The 16522-nt window shown below is 41.8% G+C and overlaps 1 protein-coding gene across 1 annotated transcript in view; it reads left to right on the forward strand.

The window, feature by feature from the left end:
* Positions 1–253: 253 nt before the first annotated feature.
* Slc17a6 (solute carrier family 17 member 6) overlaps positions 254–16522 on the forward strand; it is a 52742-nt gene continuing 36473 nt past the window's right edge. Inside the window, exons 1-3 of the mRNA XM_029479569.1 lie at positions 254–1108; positions 3655–3907; positions 5280–5398. Coding sequence (XP_029335429.1) covers positions 1023–1108; positions 3655–3907; positions 5280–5398 — 458 coding nt within the window. The 5' untranslated portion in view covers positions 254–1022. The remainder of the gene's footprint in view (positions 1109–3654; positions 3908–5279; positions 5399–16522) is intronic.

A 16522-nucleotide genomic window follows, 5' to 3' on the forward strand; every position in this document is an offset into this window, starting at 1 on the left:
TACATGCTGGGCAACGGGTGGCCAAGCAGAGTAACTTGTCAATGTTTAATAAAGCCCTCCTCCCTTGCAGAGCCAAATGCAGCTTTCCTCCTGAGAACTCTGCAGACGATGACATCTCCCTACTTGGTTTCCATAGCATCCGTTCCTGAAGAGCCCTAGAAAGGCCCTTGGTCAGGGCGATCCGCCCAGCTCCCCTAGGAAGTTGGCGAGCCGGTTAGCCAAAAGCAGCATCCAAGGTGCCTTAGCTTCCTCTGTCCGTGGTCCTGAAATGCTAAACTGCGACGCGCGCACTGACGGGAGCGGTCAGGTTTTATGGAAGGTCTCCCCTGGCGATGCCTAAACCACAGCTGTGTGTCTGTTATTCACTCACGTTCGCAAAGATCAGCTAACATTCTCAGTCTTAATTCCACTCTGCCACTCTGCCGCAGAGCACAATTACGCCGGCGCGATGGGAGGAGACCATGTTAAGGCAGGAAGCTAACAGCAGCCGCTCACCTGAGGCCTAGGAAGCTCCCAAGGGTTCTGAGAGCTATGAGCTCTGATCAGCAAAGTCACCATTTTAGACAGTAGGGTTCTTTTGCTTTTTTCCTTACACAAGGGTTCGATGACGTTTCTGGTCAATCTGATTAAAAGACAGCGGATTTGATTGCGATAAGACTTCAAAACCGGGAATTTACGTTGTTTTTCGGTGAGGTGACTTCCAGAACAGGGACTCATCAGCACCCGCCCAAATACCACGGCACTGCGCGCGCCCTCGGCCACCGGATCCTCCCCTTCCAATGAGACTTTGTGACTGTGTGTACCAATTCTCCTATTAGGAAACCCGTGGGCTGCATGCAGCTATTCTGTTGTACTCTCTTTCTCGCTCTCCCTCCCCTCTCCAACTCACAGCCTTGCTGGAAAGCTCACCTCTGCTGAGAAGAAAAAGCTCTACCTTAACCAACTAAGACTATGCTCAGAATTCGTCTTTCATAGCCACTACAATTTAAATCTGGTAAGGCTGGACACCAGTCTTTACAAGAATGGAGTCGGTAAAACAAAGGATTTTGGCCCCGGGGAAAGAGGGGATAAAGAATTTTGCTGGAAAATCCCTCGGACAGATCTACAGGTAAGAGACTGCAACCCCATGCTTACCTGGGACTCATCTTGACAGAATCTGCAAAGCCATTTATGAAAAGCTTGATTACTTAGAAAGATTGTAACATGGTGGGAAAGTCTTTTTGTTGCTCATTGCTGAAGCTAGGTTCCACTGGAAACCTGCTTATGAATGCAGGAATGTGATACTAAAAGAACCTGTCTGGTGTGTGTGTGTGTGTGTGTGTGTGTGTGTGTGTGATTTTGTTTCATTACCTGGGGATTCTCATGTGTTCCAATTCAGTTCTTAATCCTCCTTTGCAATTCCAAAATGTTCGTTCAGCACCTGCTCATAAAGCCTGTCTTTGTTTTCTTATAGATTTCCCAAATAAAATTCCTTTGATCCAAACAAGTGAATAACAAAAGCCAAAACCCCTTTTAAAAATAAATTTCAAAGACAAATGAAAGAAAAGAAATCTAGACCTTAGCTGCAAAAACATAGTGAAGAACTCTCTCGTGGGAAATTCTGTATTGAATGAAACAGGATCAAAATATATCAATAATTGATCATTGATGTTTCTCTGTTGAATCTAAAACATGGTATATGTATTTTTTATTTGTTTGCTATGTTTTAGGAGTCTGTATCTTGTGTGGGAAATTTCACAGTGATTTAAGAACCAGAATAGTAAACGCAAAATAACTTTAAAAGTAATAGAAAAAATGTAAATGTTACCCTTCTTGTAATTGCTACACCAAGCATACTGTGCTTTGCATGAATTCAGGTCCTGAAAGATGTATTACATCTTTTATTAATACTACTTTTTGCCAATGATACAAGCAAAATCAACGAGACAGCAAACACAGTAGGAAGATAGATTTTTAAAGAAACATTCATTTTCACATTTGGAAACTGAAGTCTTGGCTATCCATGAGAGTTGTAAACAAGATGGCCAATGTACATCTCTTTTTTCCCAGCTGCTTGGTTCTGGTGGGCTTCAGTATACACCATCACGCTCCTCTGCGGCAAAGGATGCCGCAGCAAGCACCCTGCAGTCCTGCCGCTGCTTAGAGGCTACTGTGGGGTGGGGAACTCAGGTACACAGTTCAACTTTACAAATTCAGGTGTATAAAGCCAAGTAAAAAATGATCAAATTGGTTAAATGCCTTCCTTGAAAGAAAAAGAAAATCACTGCCGTGTTCCTAGTACTTGGGTTGTGTGTCTGTGATAAACACACACAATGCACTAGCCACACTTTAATGACCTAATCTGCAGTAGAATTTGAGAGAATTTGGAATAGAGATACAAGTTTATTGGCAGCCATATTCCATGCTATACCTGCTTTGAATTGGTGTTAAAATTCCATAGGCTTCAGCTGTGTGTGTGTGTGTGTGTGTGTGTGTGTGTGTAAGCAATTGTGTGCCACTTAATGGTATGTACACGATGAATAGTAAGTACAAGATGCATTGAAAAAATATTTGTCCACTATAAGTGAAGACACAGTTTAAATATCAAAAAATACCAGTCTTGTTGAAAGATAGCTATTACCTTCTACCCCATTCTTTCATAAAAATGGACATTTCATGGATATGCTAGCAGGAGAACAGCACCACCGTTTTTCAAGCCCATTCAGCATTCCAAGTCTCTTCCTTCCCTACTCCCTCAAGGATGAGAGCCTAAAGGGAATTGATTGAGAAGAGTCAAATCTTATGATTTTTAAAATCAGATCTTTCTCTTAGTGGTACAGACCGCCCTGTGGGTGCCCCTTAGTAAATCCAGGAATCTCATTTTCTGTGTCTGGAAATGGGCCCGCGATATTTTTCAGTGTGCTGTAACTGAGATAGTAATGACGCAAGATTGTGAATGATTAATTATTCATGTTGTAGGAAGGAAGCTGAGGTGTCAGCCATATGCCTTTGTGTCTAACAGGAGTAAAGAGAGGAGGGATTGAGAAAGGGAGAGAGAGAGAGAGAGAAATGGGGGAGGGAGTGTTGAAATGGCACCCCAATATAGAAGATTGGGAAGTATTTGGCAGGGTAAGGAAAGACACTTGCAAATTGCACACTGGGGAAATGAGGGGAAGGAGATCATGGTCTCCAAGCAGCTGCAAATGGGTAGAAATGCCTCTGATCCTGTGAGAGGCCCTTCTTAAGTCCTTGATAGAAGGAGGTGTTGGAAAGGACCACCAGGAAAGGACCTGGAGTACAGCCCCTAGGAATCAGAATGGCATCCCGCAGAAGGAATTCCTTTCCCAACACTTGTCCTTCTCATCCTAATGACTCTAAAAGTTAGGTCCAGCGGACCTGTATGTAAATTGAGACATATTAAAGTGCCAAAACTGGCGTTCACTGAGTTAGGCATGAGGGTAATAAGGTGAAGTCGCTGCTGCCTAAGGAGGAGGGTATAGAATTTCACACAATATAAGAGTCTCTAAAAGAAAGGAGGACAGAGCTCAACTCCCCAGAGCCTAAGGGTTGAGGAAACCAAATGCCTAGGCTTAAGGCGGTCTTTGTTCCCTACACCACAGAAAGGGGGTGGGAAGTGTCTAACCACAGGCGTCCTTTCTCCTTAATCTGACACAGAGTGCTGGAGAAGAAGCAGGACAACCGAGAGACCATCGAGCTGACAGAGGACGGTAAGCCCCTGGAGGTGCCTGAGAAGAAGGCTCCGCTATGCGACTGCACGTGCTTCGGCCTGCCACGCCGCTACATCATAGCCATCATGAGCGGCCTCGGCTTCTGCATATCCTTCGGCATCCGCTGTAACCTGGGCGTGGCCATCGTGGACATGGTCAACAACAGCACTATCCACCGCGGAGGCAAAGTTATCAAGGAGGTGGGCACTGACCGAGCTCTAAAGGGAACTCCCTCGTCGGGCTGACTCGCAGCCATTCACCTGTCTAAGCTCAATTTCCCCACTGAAAGAGTAAGGCTTGCGTGCAGTCTAACCCTTCCCCAAGCCTAGAACGGATAACCAGAGTGCTATTTTCTCCCTTTCCTGCTCTGGTCCAGGCCTTTCCTCCCTCGTTTGCAAGGCATAAGACAGTGTCTGGGGGCTTGTGTAAAGAATGACAGCTGAGAGCTAGCAAAGTCTGCTAACCTAAACAGAAGGATTTTCCTTGTAGTAATAGGGAGTAACACACACACACACACACACACACACACACACACACATCCTGGATTCCTCTGGATCCTCCCTCCCTACTTGTACCCCCCCCCAAAAAAAAACCGCCTTTAGTTATCAGAACAAACAAACAAACAAACAAACAAACAAAAATTGAAAGCCCGGCAATCAAATCAGCTTGTCCATATCAGGTTTGACTAAGAGACCTTTTGGAAGGTGTAGGACCCAGGCTGGAAGAGAAGCTACGGAGTAGGGGAGTTCTCTGCGGTAACTTTATAGATGTGTTCCGCAGTGATGCCTTCTGGGCGAAGGTGAGCTGAAGGGCACAAAAATCTTTCCGGGGAATGTAGTAGAGCTGCTTGGTTTGGTCACAGAATTTGGGGACACGCTGGAGAGCCGAACTGGCTTTTCTGAGCTTTCTGGAGCCCAAGATACCCAGGAAATTTTCATTGCAAGAGGGAAAAATCGCATGCCCGGTTTCCTGGGCATGGCAAAAGCTTGGAATTTTACAGTAACTTGCAGGTATTTGGTTCCCGTTTCTTGAGAGGCATATCCTGTGTTCTGGCCCAGTGTGGCTTTGACATTTTATACACCTCTGAAAGAGAACCTTCAACTGTGCACCCCTCTCCCACCATATTTTATAAGTTCTCCAAACTCAGGGGAGACTATCCCTAAACCTTTTTGTTCTACCCATTCAGATTTAAGGAAGACAGCATTTCTAACGCCTTCAACACTTAAAAGAACCTTAACCAATATTCTCATCTGAAAGTTCGAATTCTTAGACGGGACTTCTAAAATTCCTCTACCAAGTGAGGAGGTTCCAGGTTCACTGACTACACATCCCCAAGACAGTCTGGGAACCCTTACTTCATTGTGAACTACAACATTCTTTTAAAGAGTTCCTCTTATCAGAAGCAATTGTTATGAAACGAAAATAAGGCCCTGGCCTCAGTATTGCAGAAAATGCTCTGCGTGTATAAAAGTCCCTGGCGCCCAGACCACTTAAAGTGAATTGTGTGCACTGACTGTGTCATACCCAACCCCTGACAGGTTGTTTCGTTGTGTTTTCCCTCTATTCTTATAGAAAGCCAAATTTAACTGGGACCCCGAGACCGTGGGGATGATTCACGGATCATTCTTCTGGGGCTATATCATCACCCAGATTCCGGGAGGATATATCGCATCGCGGCTGGCTGCTAACCGGTAATACTGGCTCCTGTTTGTGACAGTTCTAGACCGCCCTGGGGAATTTGGAAACCCCCTGAGGGCGTTTCCTTGTTGCTGGGTACACCTTCCAGGCCTCAGACCTGACCGCGGCGCCTTCAGTAGCAGAAAGGGCTCGGGAGTTCCAAGATTTGTGCAAAGGAGTCAGTCACGCTAGGCCATTCTAATCAGGCTTCTTAGAGAAGCGATCCCGGTGCCTTCGAATAGGGCGGGGAGGGGGAAGGAGAGTGCTGGTGTCTGTTGGGTGCTGCGAAGCTGGAGCAGTGCTGAAAGACGCGCAAGTCAGAAAGAAAGGGAGTAGCCGGATAGAAGCCGGGTGGTGCAGAGAGGAAGCGTCAATGGCTACCCTCTCCCCACCAACACCCGCCCCCCCCCACCCCACGAGCTAGCCCAGATGGTATTGTGGGTCTGAAGGATTTGTTTCTATGGACGCAGGCGGGATCTAGGGTTCTCGGGGTAGGATTCCACCTGTTAATGAGCTCTGTGCATAGGGGGGCGGGGATGAACTGAATGGCTCAGCTGCGTCCCTCAGCCTCCGACCTCCAGTCGTGTCGCAGTGGCTGGAGCCCAAATCCTAGCAGCAGCTTTCTGGGGACATCCCTCCCCCATGGTTCACATACAGAGACAACCCGAAGCATGAAGACGTGTGGGTGGCGATACTAAGGAAAAAGGCATGACTACCAGAGGACAAGAGACATTTCTGTTTGCTTCATTGAATACATTTTAATGAAAAATTAAGTCAACAGGGCTAACCCTACCTCTTGAAGTCTGAACCGAGGCTGAACACTTGTTCCTCCCGACCCCACGGCTTACAGATCCCAAATAAAGACTTGGGGCCTTTTTACAGATCTCTGACGTGTAGCCCCTCCCTTCCCCCGTTATGCCAGCAAACGTTTTTTGAGACTAGAGGGAGATCGGCTCCATCAGGTCAGCTCCTAGACCGGTTATCAAGCTTTCTTCTCAGTGCTCACCTACATAATCCTGGGCCCATGCCCTGGCTTATCCTCAGGTCCTGCAGGGCGGGGCTGACAGGTCTTCAGACCTCCAGAATTCTTGGAATTTTATCTTAGGCGTTTACATCTAAGATTGTAGATTTCAGGAAAGCTGATCAAAATGTGTAGGGAAGCACAATAGATAGCTCAGGATATCTTTTGCATATTATATAACCCAAGGGGTAAGAGCACCCAGCATTGGGACCCAGCAGGTGGCTTTCTTCAGTTTTATGGAAGTGATAAGAAAAAATCTAATATTCGGAGGCGTTTTTAAAAGAAAATACTAACTTCGTTGACACTTAGTGATTAAGAACACAGAGCAACATTCTTGGTTTTCGAATCTCTAATAAATGGTTTCTTTGCTTGTTCCCCCCCTCCCCGAAAATTATTGCTTAAAAAAGGTACATTTTGCCAAAAAGATACTTTAAGTATATGTATATAAAGTATTTTTAAAGGAGAGAAAAATCAACAGAGGATTCACGAACAAATAATTCCAAATGATATTGAAAATCTCAACTGGATGTCTTGCCTTTAAGGGTTGAGATGGCAGAGCAAGCTGCTTGCCAAGAGTTAAACTGCTAACAGGACTCCTGCCAGGAATGGAACTCCAAGGACACCAGTCTTACCTCTTTGTGACAGCGGGGAGTCAGAAAACCAGGTTTTTCTGATTTTTTTTTAAAGCTTATTGCGATTTTTGGTGTCCCGTGGAACAGGATGACTAGATAGCTGGGTTGCTTTCTTCAGAGAAAAATCTTCAAAGCTTTAGAATTCTAATTTGCACCCAATCCTCTTTACCTTTAAACATAATTTCAAAAGAAAGAGATTCAATACCTCCAAACATGATATTTTAACTTCTACCAGACTGAGAAAGTTGATAAATGTATTAAAGTGACATGAAAATATAGATTTAGAGAGACACACATCTCTGAGTTTAGATCTCTTTGCGTCAGTTTTATAATATAAAAAACCTTCTAAGCACATAGGAGCTTCCTGTGAAAATAGGTTAAAGTATGTGGACATTTTCTTTTCTGCTTCTAAAAAGCCTTTCTTGCTCAGTGGGGGTGGAGAGGATGGGACTATGCTAAGGAAAAATGACCAAAATTATAAATAATTCAGTCACCCAGATGTGTTTGTTTTTAACATGTTTTGAATGTTCAGCTGGTGCTAGAAAATGCACTTAGGATTTTGTCCCTGAAAGCTTCCTACATAGGGATCCCTAAGACTCCTGTAGAATTGATTGATGAACAATGAATATGTCCTGTTATCTTCTTTTTCTAGAAATAGTAGAACACGCAGGGCAGGTCTCTGCCCTAGAGACTTGCCTGTCTGTTCATTCACAGCACTCCTCCTTGTAGGCTGAGATTTCCCTGGGGCAGAATCCGGTGACTTCTCTTCGGTCTTGCTTGGAAGAGGCTCTTAGGAACCAGTTGTGTTTGCCATTGTGTTGGGGGAGGAAGGAGGTGTAGGGACAGTTCCTGAGGGGAGAAGGGATCCTAGCTATGCTCTGTTCTGATTTCTCAATGGGAAATAAAGAGCACATTGGACTTTATCCACTTTCTTGGTAAGTTAAGACAGCTTCACCCTTGGTCAGGACTCAAGACTCTCTCGGTCATTTTATTAACCAAATTACAAACATTTCTCTTTCCTGTTCCTTAAGAGGAGTTGCTGAGGGAGTCAGGGGGAAAGACATTCAATTCACCAGAATGCTTCTTATCCCTCTTCCTTTGTTTTTCCATCAGGAGTCATTAAGTATTATGGGAGGAAGGCTTTAGTCACCTCTGTGGAGGAAGTAAGATGGGATTTCAGAGGACGATTCCTTTTCAAATCTGTAATGTTTTACGATTAGGACATCTTTAAAACAGTGATAAAAAATTTGGAACAAGTTAATTTTTTTTTAAGTAATACAGGACATGTGAGAGTCAGAGCAGTTTAGACTCTTTACACATAGAGAGTTACCCAACAGTGTGTTTACCCTGCATTTGGGTTACTATAAGAGGATATGGCAAGACTTTAATTCCAGGGACATAATTGATTTTTTTTTTGCAAGACATAAATAAAGAAGGCCAAGGAAATGTAGTGGATTTATTTTCAATGTATCACAATGTAACTGCGTGCCAATATAATTTAAACCTTTGTTGCAAGTTCCCTCAGCTGCTCCTAGTCTCCTGATTTCTCAATGCGTTATACCAACCAGCATGATCACAGGAACTACCTTGCTCTAGTGCCTTTATTTTCTAAGAGGTGTGAGCTGTAACATTCTTATCTGTGCTTCTTTGTTTGTGTGGATTTCCATGGTGACATTGCTACCATCTTGAATATTACCTGGTCATGATCTATATTTGGCTAAAGAAATAAAACAAGAAGTCTAACCTCCAAAGAAAAACCTTATGAATTTAAAATTCCGAATATGTTATTTAATAACCTAGGAGCAAAAAAACCTTACCCCTCCCCCCCCCCGGGCCTTCTTGTTTAAAGCAAGTGCCTACTTCATTTTGCTGTCCTGATAGCTACACAGAGGCTGCATATGCATATAAAGAAGTGTCTGGAACTATGTAATTGTTGGCTTATGTCATTTGTTATTGATAAAACCCTAAATTAAAAAAAAGTTAAAGAAATACTTTATGATCATATCATAGTCTTCTCAAAATTCACTTTTAGCAAGGTAAATGAATTATTTCCACTGTGATAGTAACAGCCATGTTTGTGTGTTGTGTTGTGTTGTGTTGTATTTCTGCTTTAAGAACTAATTTTTCCAAACTGATTAATTAGAATTAAATTGTTGTTCACTAAAATTATACAAAGCTCACATGAAAGCTTTAAAATCACTATTTTTAAAATGGAAGTCTTTGTCATAAAGAGAGTGCTGGGGTTCTGGTGTGTGTTAGCTTTGAGCTCTAACCTGGTAAACACATCTGGAGAATTTCAAGTTCAAGGTTGGACTTCTGCGTTGAAAGCTGCAGTCATTTCTCCCTTTTCCTGTCCTCTAGCTAATAATGAGCAATCCACAGTACATTATTTTTTTTCAGGCACTTCTTGTCTTTATAACTGAATTTTGCTAGAGAAAAAAAAAGAAGATTTTAATTTTTAAAATGTTTATTTGGATAAGAGATTGTGAGCCACACTTATTTCCAGCATAGTCTCCTTCGACAGGAGCCCTGTTGGAGGTGGACTGATGTCATCTGGCCCAACTCTTCCATCTCACAAATAGATACTACCTGAAATACAAGCTCAGAGAGGTGGTGACATTCTCTAGGTTGCAAAGGGACCTCATCTGGAGCTCAGGCTTCTGTAGTAGAGGACTATGAGCTAATTCTACAGGGAGTGTAATATTCTGCATACCTCTGTGTGCTCCACTGTGAAGTTCACTTACACCAGCGGGCTGATCCATCTGCTACCTGAATGAAGGACTCCAGTCTGTCTGTCAGGCCTCAAATCCAGGGGATAAATCCATAAATTAGGCATCGCAAGCCCAAGGGATCATTAGATTTGTCTTTTTTCTCTGTGAGAAGAAACATACATGTGTGTGTTTCTGTGTTTCTGTGTCTATGTGTATATCTGTTTATATGTGTCTGTTTCTCTCTATGGGTCTCTAGTCTCTGACTGTCTCTGTCTGTCTCTGTCTCTGTCTATCTCTCTGTCTCTGTCTGTCTGTCTGTCTCTGTCTGTCTGTCTGTCTGTCTCTCTCTGTGTGTGTGTGTGTGTGTGTGTGTGTGTGTGTGTGTGTATTTGGGTGTCTTGAATTCTAAACTCATTTGTAGCAGTGTGATTCTGTTCTTTTCTTTGGAGAGATAGACTTCATGCCTGACAATGATGCAGAAGATGGTTAAAGTTTTCCAGGAGAAAAGAGGCATTTAGTTCTTTTCCTCCCCCACTCATGCCCTTGTCTGTCTGGGCTCCTGGAAGACTGCAGAATGACTGCAAGAAATTTAGACCTTTTGTATGCAAAACATAAAGAATCCATCCTTGGGATTCTAATTTACCTCAATTCCTAAAATATACAGTAATATATACCTAAAACTGAAATACCCAAATCCATGCTCTAAAACTCTGTACTAATGTGCATTTTTCTTTGTAAAGGTAAAAGACTTTAGGTAAAGTTTTTGGCTTCACTGATCATAAAAAAAAAAAATTGTTTGGTTAGTTTGATTTTTAGAAAGAGCAGAGTGACATTTTTAGCATTAACAACTTCATGTTGTCTCATATCTAGAACTGAACAATTTGTTAGTTCTTTCTGCTTCTATGAGATCAATAACAAAGGTGTGTTAATATATTCAATCAATATATCATAATGATCTCTGAAAATGAGCTGCAGGGTTCTGACACCAAGCATACACACTCACTGTAACCTATGTATCTATCTACATATGCATCTACTGGGATCTATCTTCGTTCTTTTCTATCAGCCATTTCTGTCTTTCACCCATCTACCTATTACTTATGATCAATCTATCAATATCAATGTACCACATGTCTATCATCTATCTGTTTCTCTCTTCCTCCATGTCTACTTACCTTTTCATGGCAAGGTCCACCTCCAGATGCAGTTTCTTAGCCCTCAGTGAGAAATATTTTCAATCTCTTCTGCATGAGAAAATGCTTCATATTCCAAGCATAAAGCTTGCTGCAGGGGAGGGACCACCGTCCTTGGTGGTGGAAGTGGTTTCTAGGTATCCAGTCTTTGGGGGCCAGAGGTTGCCTTTTCTATCCCATTAGCCTATCAAACATCTAGCTGCTTTGCCATTGTGAGCCCGATAGGTTAGGTATCTGGGGTAATGGAACCTTTTATTATTTTTTCTAACAAAAGAAAATACCCTTTACCGCAGGATGAATGATGAAAAGATAGGCTGGAGGGGGAGGAGTCTCCAAGGACCCGCTCGAGCTTTGCTGACAGAAGCTTTTTTCTCTCCTGATTTTACAAACCCCTCACCCCCTCCCAGCTCTGGTTTCTACATCACCATTCTGCCAGTGCACTGCAGTTCTGGGTGGGGGTAGCAGGAAGGGTTTGCAAAATGTCAGGTAGGCAGCTGGTAGGATAATTCTCCTGTTGCCTTATGCCACCATTGGGGCAGTCTAATTTCTCTGTCGTGAGTGATGAAGTCATTTTTACAACTTAATGATGTACCAAGGGACCCGGAGGACTGACTCCAGCCTGTGCAATCCTTTTTCTTTTTCTTTTTTTTTTTTAATATGGGGACAGGCATCAGATGTGACAAAGGGAGGTGCCTGGGCCTTGATTTGATTAGATTAAATAGATTAAAACTGCCTGAATCAGTCTATTCTTGCAAACTCTGCAGGAAGGGATTAGTCCCACACCTGCGGTGAGCACAAGAGTCTCCTCTTTAAATGACAAGCCTTGCCCAAATGGCAGCAAGTTGATTGACTTAGGGAAGATGGATGTCCTCAGCATGGGTGACAAACCACCAGCTTCTGTCTGCAGGGCAAATATTTCTGGGGTGCAGGCAATTCTCCAGGGTGTTGGGGTCAGGAGATTACAGAAATGTGCATGACTGAAAATTTTACATCTCCCTGCTGGCAACTGCAGTGCATGTTAATCACGCATGGGTCGTCTATAGTGTACGTATTGTCTGCATAGCCCAATGTTTCCATCCTCCAGAGGAGCACATTATTCTCAAGCCAGTCCTGCACATGACTGTAGAATGTATGATCATTTCATGAATAAGAGAAAGTGGACCATGGAGGAGGGGCTTGGAGGAGTTGGGGGATGCGGAGGAATATGATCAGAATGCTTGGTATGAAATTCTCAAAAATTAGTATGTTTTTTATAAAAGAGAAAGAACATCAGTGGGGGGGGCATGTGTGCATTCGTGTTCACATGTATACCTTGAAAGTGAAAAACAATAGAAATTAGTCCTTCACTTGAAAATAAAAATCCAGAGGATTCATTTGGTCTGTGATATTTGAGCTGAGGAAACAATGAGGGAACCAAATTTAAATCATTTTCATATCATTTATTATTTTGAAAAACAACTTCAATAAGTAAATGCAGTCATTTGTGTCAATTGTTTCTCATTTTTTTGGAAAAACTAAAAGCTATATGTTTCTAATGCTTTTGTAAAGCAAAGAAAATAATACATTAGTTGAAAATGTTATTTTATTTTGTCCCGACTCTGATTTCTCATCTGACTCACAGTCACACAAGTGTGGGTTCCTGTGTTAGAAATATGCTATCTGCTATCAAAAAGAAATTCAAAACACATTAAATGTCTGTCTACTTTAGATTCATCTCACTATTTTGTATTATTAAGCAAAGAATATTCTTTAGTTTATTGTTGAAATGTGTACTTTATTGGAAGCTTCTATTTATAGCTTAGACATTCCAGTATATATGTATATGTATATGTATATGTATATGTATATGTATATGTATATGTATATGTATATGTATATGTATATGTATATGTATATGTATATGTATATGTATATGTATATGTATATGTATATGTATATGTATATGTATATATGTGAGTGTGTGTGTGTGTGTGTGTCTCTCTGTGTGTGTGTGTGATAGTAACATAAATACACTTTTAAAATGTTATGGAGAATGGGTTTTAAAATTCAAAAAAATTAACTAAATTGACAAACATTCATTTTGGGTGAATTTTCTCAGTTTAAAAAAATACTTTAAATATGAAGTCAAATATTACTTTTCCTGCTTATTCTTCACCTTTAGAGAAAAAAAACTGACCTTAAATTAGTTTCTTTACTAAAAAGGGGTTGCCTAGCAAAACAAAAAGGAGAATTAAGATATTTTATATAAATCCAAATCCAAAGATTAATTTTGTAAATATATAGTTGGTTAGTCAAATTACCTTAGAACTCTACTGTGTCACAAATTCATTAAAATGTTCTCATATAAACTACCTTATTTTCATGTAATTATATGCATGGGTCTATGGAAAAACATTGAAAATACATCTTAGAGAAATTTTAAAACACCAGGAGTATGAAAGTCAGTACATAAGCACCACAAATCCATACCTAAGCCTGAGGGTACTCAGCAGTTCTATCACTTCATGTATACAATGAAGAAGGAAAGAGACTTCTCAGACTTCACAGTATATCACCAGATATAAATAAGAATCTATATTTTAGGAACCTGGGATGGGGGAGGGGAGGGAGTGGAGGGAGTGGAGGGAGGGGAGGGAGGGGAGCCTCAGAAGTTGGAAGCACTTACTGTGCCTGCAGGGTGCCTGGCTCTGGTTCCCAGCACCCAATATGAGCACATCAAGATGGCCTGTAATTCCAACTTGAGGAGATCTGACAAGCTTTTTCTGCCTCTAAGGGCTCCTGCACACATGTCATGTGCACAGATTCCTGTGGCCACATACACCTGAAAATAATACATCAATCTGTCTTTAAAAACAATCGAACTTTTAGCCAAAAGCAAGCTGAGGGGAAGTCAGCCCCTCTGAGTAGAAGCACAGTAGCTTTGCAAAGTGGAAGGAAGTGTTACTTTCCAGACATACAAGTAACTTTCTGGACATGTGACTGGTGACTTACCAATAGGGTTTACCCTCTATGTAGAAAGGTTGTAGGAGGGTAAGAAGGGAAAAGAATGTTGTTTACAAAACGCCTTTCTAGTTGTTATCCTTCTCCCCCAGAGGGGCATATAAGATTAGGGGCAAACAAGTGTCCACCTCACATTACTGTCTGTATTCCAGCCTTCCTTCCTCACTTGGCCTGCTATGCTGAGCATCTTCACAGTTCCCTTGCTCATGAAAGAAAGGAGCATAGCTGGCCAGTGGCTCATGCCCTTATCCCAGCACTCAGGAGGCAGAAGCCGGAAGATCTCTGAGTTGGAGGATAGTCTGGTCTAAGAAGATTGTTCAAGGATGGCCAGGGTTATTGCAGAGAAACCATGTCTCAAAACAAACAAACAAACAAACAAGCAAACAAAGAATTTCTTAAGCACTTTAGGGACAACTTTCAAAGAAGACCAAATGAAAATCAAAGTAAGTGTGTGTGTGTGTGTGTGTGTGTGTGTGTGAGAGAGAGAGAGAGAGAGAGAGAGAGAGAGAGAGAGAGAGAGGGCATAAAGGAATAAGAGAGGTGAGGGTTACAGAGAGCACTCCATTTTCTGATATCATCACTTATTTCTCATCCTGTATCTCTGAGGGACACCATGAGGCACTGATTAAGAGACTAATGGATCTCAGTCAATCCACTGTTACTTAATGGAAGATAGTATTCCGCTACATTTGTTTCATGCACTTTAAGCTTCTAGAACCTCAGTATGACATGAAACCACTGTGCATTTGCCGTCATAAAAATAACATTATCTAGTGGGGTAACATTGTTATGGAAAGAACAGGTGGAGGAATGATAATTCTCTGAACACTCTATCTGTGGTTAAGGCACTTCTATGTTAATGATGGTATTCATAACTATTCACTGTGATGCAAGCACGGTCCATAACCTATTCATTCCATCTTCACAGTACTCTCATGGAGTTTTTATTCTTATAAACTTCTTTTTTTTAATTAGATATTTTCTTTATTTACATTTCAAATGTTATCCCCTTTCCTGGTTTCCCTCCCTCATGGAAACACCCTATCACATCCTCCCTCCCCCGCTTCTATGAGAGTGTTCCTCCACCCATCCACCCACTTCCACCTCCCTTTATACTTGGGCATCCATGGAGCCTTCATAGAACCAAGGACCTTTCCTCCCATTGATGCATGACAAGGCCATCCTCTGCTACATATGAAGTTGGAGTCATGTGTACAACCTGGTTGATGTCTTAGTCCCTGGGAGTTCTGGGTGGGGGGTTCTGGTTGGTTGATATTGTTATTCTTCCTATGGGGTTGAAAACCCTTTCAATTCCTTCAGTCATTACTCTAACTCCTTTATTAGGGACCCCATGCTCAGCCCAATGGTTGTCTTCGAACATCTGCCTCTGTATTTGTCAGGCTCTAGCAGAGCCTCTCAGGAGACAGCCATATCAGGTTATTTTCAGCAAGCACTTCTTGGCATCCAAATAGTGTCTGGGTTTGTTAACTGGATATGGGATGAATCCCTAGGTGGGACAGTTTCTGGGTGGCCTTTCCTTTGGTCTCTGCTCAACACTTTATCTACATATTTGCTCCTGTAAGTTCCTTTTGTTCTCCTTCTAAGAAGGACCAGAGTATCTACACTTTGGTCTTCCTTCTTATTGACCATCATGTGGTCTGTGAATTGTATCCCACTTATTTGGAGCTTTTGGACTAATATCCACTTATTAGTGAGTGCATACCATGTGTGTTATTTTGCGATTGGGTTACCTCACTCAGAATGATATTTTCTACTTCTGTCTATTTGCCTAAGAATTTCATGACCATCATTTTAAATAGCTGAGTAGTACTCCATTATGTAAATATACCACATTTTCTGTATCCATTCCTCTATTGAATGCCACCTAAGTTATTTTCTAGCTCCTGGCTATTATAAATAAGTCTGCTAAGAACATAGTGGAGCATGCATCCTTATTACATGTTGGAACATCTTCTGGATATATGCTCAGGAGTGGTATTGCTGTGTATTCAGGTAGTACTATGTCCAATTTTCTGAGGAACTGCCAAACTGATTACCAGAGTGGTTGTATCAGTTTGCAATCCCACCAGCACATCCTCTTTCTCCACATCCTTGCCAGAATCTGCTGTCACCTGAGTTTTTGCTCTTAGCCATTCTGGTTGGTATGAGGTGGGATCTCAGGGTTGTTTTGATTTGCATTTTCCTGATGACTAAGGATGTTGAATATTTCTTTAGGTGCATCTCAGACATTTGATATTCCTCAGTTTAAAAATTCTTTGTTTTAGCTCTGTACCGCATTTTAATAGGGTTATTTGTTTCTCTAGAGTCTACCTTCTAGTTCTTTGTATATATTTGATATTAGCCCTCTATTGGATGTAGGATTGGTAAAGATCTTTTCCCAATCTGCTGGCTGCCTTTCTGTCTTATTGACAGTGTCCTTTGCCTTACAGAAGCTTTGCAATTTTATGAGGTCCCATTTGCAAATTCTTTTTTTTTTTTGATTTTTAATATTTTTATTACATATTTTCCTCAATTACATTTCCAATGCTATCCCAAAAGTCCCCCATAGCGCCCCCCACTT

Source organism: Mus caroli, chromosome 7 (genome assembly GCF_900094665.2).
Source record: "Mus caroli chromosome 7, CAROLI_EIJ_v1.1, whole genome shotgun sequence".
NCBI classification, from domain to species: domain Eukaryota; kingdom Metazoa; phylum Chordata; class Mammalia; order Rodentia; family Muridae; genus Mus; species Mus caroli.